Consider the following 5,727-nt stretch of genomic DNA (forward strand, 5'->3'; position numbering starts at 1 on the left):
GGCTCAGCGGCCATGGCTCATGGGCCCAGCTGCTCCACGGCATGTGGGATCTTCCCAGACCGGGGCACAAACCCGTGTCCCCTGCATCGGCAGGCAGACTCTCAACCACTGCACCACCAGGGAAGCCCTATACTTTGTTTTGCAGTTTTGACTCTGGTACCATGAAAATTTATTACATAATAATAGACAAAATTAAATCAAAAGAACTATCAATCTGTAAAAATCAAATGCAAAATAAAGCAAAGACACTTGTTTGTATAATGCATGGTTTAATAATAAAGTTGTTTCAAATGATGCTAAGACATGGTAATTTTACTTTTTATCTCCATTAGGATATATTCTTAAATAAGAGAAATCTTCAATTATTTTTTTAATAATTATGTTGTTAGAATAGCATATGGCTAGTCTGAAACTATTATGCACAGAGATGCACACAAATAATTGTTAATTTTTTGTTGTTAGGGACCAAAATTTTCAGCATTAGAAAAAAGAAATAAACATATACAAAATAAGAATTGGAAAGGTCAACATGAATTCACTGAAATTTATTTTAAAAGAATCTATTCTGGTGGTTTTAAGCATAAAGGCACTTTTGAGAGAGTATCAAAGTATTACAAGGTCTGCAGAAGGAGATTCAGAGCTAAGCGTCCAGAAACGATGCCGGCATCAGATATTTTTCTAGATACCTTAAGAGGGAAAAATCTTAATCTGATGTTGCAGCTAATGGTTTGCTTCAGTATGACACAAATCTGATGCTTGAATGTACAGTCTTGATCCAGAAATTGCAGTGTTACTATGGGATCTAATCATTGCTATCATATGTTACAATTTGTTTTTCTTTCACTGAGTTTACTAAACCTACATAAAGGTTTCCACTGAACATCAAACGGTTCCTGATGTGTTGCCTACTGAAAGGCTAAACTCAATCTGTTAGCCTGCAAATGTGGGACAGACTCTTTCACTGAGTTGTAATTTTTCTCTTGTGTTTAGGCATGGATCGTTTGGATCCAATCCTTGCAGGATGAATGCATTTTTTTAAATATAATAGAACACTTATATTGGCAAATTCTTTAAAAAAGGAGCTGAGAATTTTCAGACCTGCTGCAGCTTACCTTAAAACTTTTTCAAAGCATCATTAAACCAAACAAGCCATTAAAAAGTACTAAACTGGGCATATGTATATGTATAACTGATTCACTTTGTTATAAAGCAGAAACTAACACACCATTGTGAAGCAATTATACTCCAATAAAGATGTTAAAAAAAAAAAAAGAAAGAAATGAAGCACTTACATTTGATCTTGGTATGATCTCCTCTTTAGGTAGAGCTCTACCAGGAGCTTTAGGTTGCATTCCTGGCCCTACTGATGTGAAACGCAGTGAGATGAACTACTTTTCAGAGCCTGTCTAGGCCTCCTGAAAATGAAAATCAATGTGTGTGATGAAAAGATGAGCATGACCTCTGGGGATTTTAAGCTTCATGATGATTTAATAGCAAATCATTGTAAATTCAGCAGACTTGACTTTCCCAATAAACATTTACTTTAAAGGAGAAAAAAAAAAGTACTAAATTGGGAATATAGGGTCAACAATAAGGGGATAAGAAAGATCTGGAAAGGAAGGCCAAGTTAAAGAGTCAATGAAGCAACATCTAGAGAAATGGTTTAAGACGTGTTCCTGTTGAAGCTTACTTATGTGTGCCTACTTGGCAAAAAGTGTGGATCAGTCATTCAAGTCTAAACATCAAGGGACAGAATAAAAAACACAATCATGTAAAACACTGATCCTATCCCACTCTCCACTGTCACTTTCACCTGACAGAAATCTTTCGTCAGCTCTGCAGCATTGACAAGTAGGAACTGGAGCTTCATGACTGCTCTTCTTTGCCTATTCCTTTCCAACTGGAACAGGATATCAACCTAGCCATGTTATAAACATTGATAAATGGCTGCTGTTTTCCCCGTGGGCTTAGAATGAAAGATCTGGTTTTCATGGAGTTAACAAGAGCTAGTGGGGAGGGAGGGGAGCGAAGAGCAGAAGAATGGTGGAAGAGAATGAGTCCACATAGTTTTATGTGGTTGGAAATGGAAGAGTCAGGGACTTAATGACTTCTGTGACCCTGAATACCTCTATTATTCTTTCAATTTTCAGAAAGGATGAATTGTACTTCTATGTGGAAACGATACATCTACTGGTTCTGAGTTGTCATTGATCTTACACTACTCTTCAGTCTCTATACCAGTATTTTAGAAGTTGTCTTGAGTGAGCAGTTATCAGTTCCTCTAGGTGCTGTCTAGTTGCTGGGTTGGTACTGGTAGCAAAGTAGCAAAAGAAATTCTAGTTGGGGATACACAATTGAGCTTTATACAGTTTTATATATGTGGATATGTGTGTGTGTGTTTGCTTAAATAAGTGTGTAATTTCTAACACTTGCACCTGAAATCGTCCTAATACATACGAAATCCACTGCCTGAGACTGTGATCCTTTAAGTTAAAGCACGATATAAATACGGAGACTTTGTGCCCAAACTGGCTTATGTAAGGAGATCACCTTGCCATAATATTAAAGTTAATGTTACGGAATCAAATGGGTAAGATTCCTGGCTAGTAGCCCAGTTCACAGAGACTAACCCGAGTTTTAATGCAAGCTCCTCGGGCAAGTTCCAGAATTTTACTTAGCTTCCTTTCTTCATTTTAAAGTGAAAACACTATCGGTAAGGCTGTTCGTATATGCTGTACAAAATAACTGCATGGCATACATGTAAATAAATAACCCGTTCCCGACCTACCAAGAGTTAAAACGCTAAACGCTGAATACCATTTTAAGCAGCAGACAGGAAGGGGCGGAGCGCCAGCCGCAGCCCCCGCCTCACCGCCGTTAGGGAAGCAGCCGCGGCTACGTCAGGCGCGAGTGTAAGCCCAGCTGCCGCTTAGCCCCCGGCCCCTCCCGGTCACCGCCGTCAGTCGGGGGGTCCGCGGGGTCTACGGTCACCCTGCGCTCCAGGCACTGCACCGGGCAAGCGGCGACACCGCGTCCATGGCCACCGCGGCGGCTCCGTCATCCTTGGCTCTCAAGGCCTCGAGCTTGGCCGCGGCCCCCGGCTCGTACGGGGTCTTCTGCAAGGGGCTCTCCCGCACCCTCCTCGCCTTCTTCGAGCTGGCCTGGCAGCTGCGCATGAACTTCCCGTACTTCTACATCGCGGGCTCCGTGGTCCTCAACATCCGCTTGCAGGTACACTTCTAGAGCCCTGAGGAAGCCGCCGGTATCCCGGGCCTGCATTATGGCCGACTCCCAGGAGGCCCCGCGGCGCTGCGGAACTGGGGGCGAGGAGTTCCGCTGTCTCGCGAGAGTGCCTGGGCTCCCTCCGCGGCTGTGCTCTCCGCTCTCAGCCGAGCTCCTGTACTGTCACTGAGACCTTGCCGAGATTAGGAAGAGGAAATACGCGATTCCGGGAGCCGAGAAAGAACTTCAGTTAAGACCCACGACAATATTTAAGAAGCTGTGCATCCTTAAAACAAAAACGGGACGAACAGGCTGCATGACAAAAAGGGAAAGGTACTAAAATTTTCAGGACAAAAATGTACAAGCTCATGGTCCATATTAATTTAATAAATAAGTAAATTTCGGGAGTATGAGACTGGAATATAAGCAGGACGATGAATGAGTAAGAAGCTGGAGATCTTAAGGATATGCTGTGGAGGGCATATATTTCTTCATCCCACAAGAAAAAACAATGACGATCAGAAGCTTTCACTGAAAAAAACTATACAGGAAACACATCCTTCAAATACCAAACAATGTAAAATGCTGCAGGATTTTGAGTGTAAGAAAGTGGACTCTATTTCAGTGTCCCTATGAGTAACATGCAGTTCAAAATCTTGGAGCCAAAGAGAAGGAAATCCAGTCATAGCGCAAAGCTTGGCGACTTATCGAATAACATTTAAATAATCATAATAATGTAAATGCTGTTTATCGTTTTCATCTTTTTAAGAGAACACTTACAGTTACAAAGTTTGAGTGCACATGTTATCAGCCTTGATGGTGTAAACGTGAGGGTACCTGGAATGGTAATGGTGTCTTTTAAAGTGGGAAGCTGAGAGGAAAATTCTGTTGTCGATGGGGGAAGAGGGCATTCTATTATTTAAAGAGTAGCCATAAAGTTGCTTAAATGTAACTATATGAAAGAGAGAAGAGGAGGGGAGAACAGCATGAGGTCAACAAGAAATGCCTAGAGATTAGAGTTAGGGTGGAATGTTTCAGATTACCTGATGTATTTGGAGTCAAGAGATTTTTAGATTTCAGAGAGTCTGGAGACGAATTAGTGGTCTGCAAAATTTTTTCTAATTAAGGAAGCAAAGCTGAGGCAGTTATAAACCCCGGGAAAAATAAAAATTTTCAAGAACTACACTGCATAACTCCACTGTGAAGAATATTACTACTCATCATATAAAGCCAGTTATAATTATATAAACACTGAATACAGGTAAATTATTAGGTAACATTGGAACGACTGGAGAAGAGAGAGATGTATATGTAATGGGGGAGAATCAATCAAGATCTGATATAGAAAAGTTGATTTTAAAAAAGCAGTATAACATGTCACTTAGAGTACAATAAGAAATAGCTAAGAGTTAAAATTGGTAGTCTCTGGAGAAAGAAAATCAGGGATAGACAGAAAGGTGGAGGACTGCTGTTTTTCACTACCAGTCTAACAGTAACGGTGATTTTTCTTAGCCGTGTGTGTGTGTGTGCGAAGATATATATATAGATACAGATATCAGGCAGACCTCTGTTAAAATACAAACTAATTTTGTGGTCCAGGTGAGCCCATTAATCTGCCTAAACCCCAGTTTTCTCAATTCTATTAAATGAGAGTAAAAATACCCACCTTGAAAGATCAGTCAAGAATTAAAAATAAGCCTGACTTAGTGCTTGATACATACTGTACACAGTAAAGAGTATTTGTTATAACAGAATATTTCATTAACTTGTGAATAAAACTTAAAACTCTCATATGGAGTGCCTGCTTTTCCATTGGAGGGTTTTAGTACTGAAGGAGGTTTGTAGATTACTGACAATGGGGGTGTAGGGAAGACCCTCCAGGAAGAGACATTTGAGCTGAAAGGGGCAATTATTTGCCAAAGTAAAGATGTAAACTATTTGTAGTCTTCTGTATTCCACTAATTGTATCCAACAAACAAGTGTACTCTAGGAATATAAAATAAGTGCCCCCTGTAGCACAATGTCTTGCTTTGAGTAACTTCTTCCTACCCTTCATTCCTTGTCTCCAGCCAAAGTAGAGTACATCTTCATCTTTCTACGTCGTACACTTTCTTCAACCTTCTGTACCTTTTTTTTTCTTGACTTATGGTTACTCTACCTGTGTTTTAAGGCTGAACTTAGACATCACTTTTTCCATTAAGTTTTTCCCAGATGCTCCTGACCAGATTAGAGATCATTTCTTTTAATCCACCTAAAGGGCTGTGTTAATATCAACCTATGCCATTTTCATAGGTTTACCTTATTTGTGCTTAATTGTGCATCAATTATCAGATGCAGTTTTTTAAAGAATATCCAAGAAGACAGGTTTCCGGACTATGATCTCTTCCCTTGGTAATTATATATTGCTGTGAAAGTGCAGGGACTAAAACATTTTAGTCTAAAATACCAGAAATGTAATTTGATCAATGAAATAATTCAGTATTGCCAATGGGCTTACAAATGGTG

The 5,727-nt window shown here is 40.1% G+C and overlaps 1 protein-coding gene across 1 annotated transcript; it reads left to right on the top strand.

The window, feature by feature from the left end:
- The first annotated feature begins 6 nt into the window (after positions 1–6).
- On the top strand, positions 7–5,013 carry SMIM10L1 (small integral membrane protein 10 like 1). Its single transcript, XM_029205049.1, has one exon. It carries the CDS (start codon positions 3,037–3,039, stop codon positions 3,241–3,243), a length of 207 nt encoding a protein of 68 aa, XP_029060882.1. The 5' UTR covers positions 7–3,036; the 3' UTR covers positions 3,244–5,013.
- Positions 5,014–5,727: the final 714 nt, after the last annotated feature.

The sequence above is a fragment of the Monodon monoceros genome, unplaced genomic scaffold (assembly GCF_005190385.1).
Source record: "Monodon monoceros isolate NGI ecotype Baffin Bay Population unplaced genomic scaffold, NGI_Narwhal_1 Super_Scaffold_6, whole genome shotgun sequence".
Taxonomy (NCBI): domain Eukaryota; kingdom Metazoa; phylum Chordata; class Mammalia; order Artiodactyla; family Monodontidae; genus Monodon; species Monodon monoceros.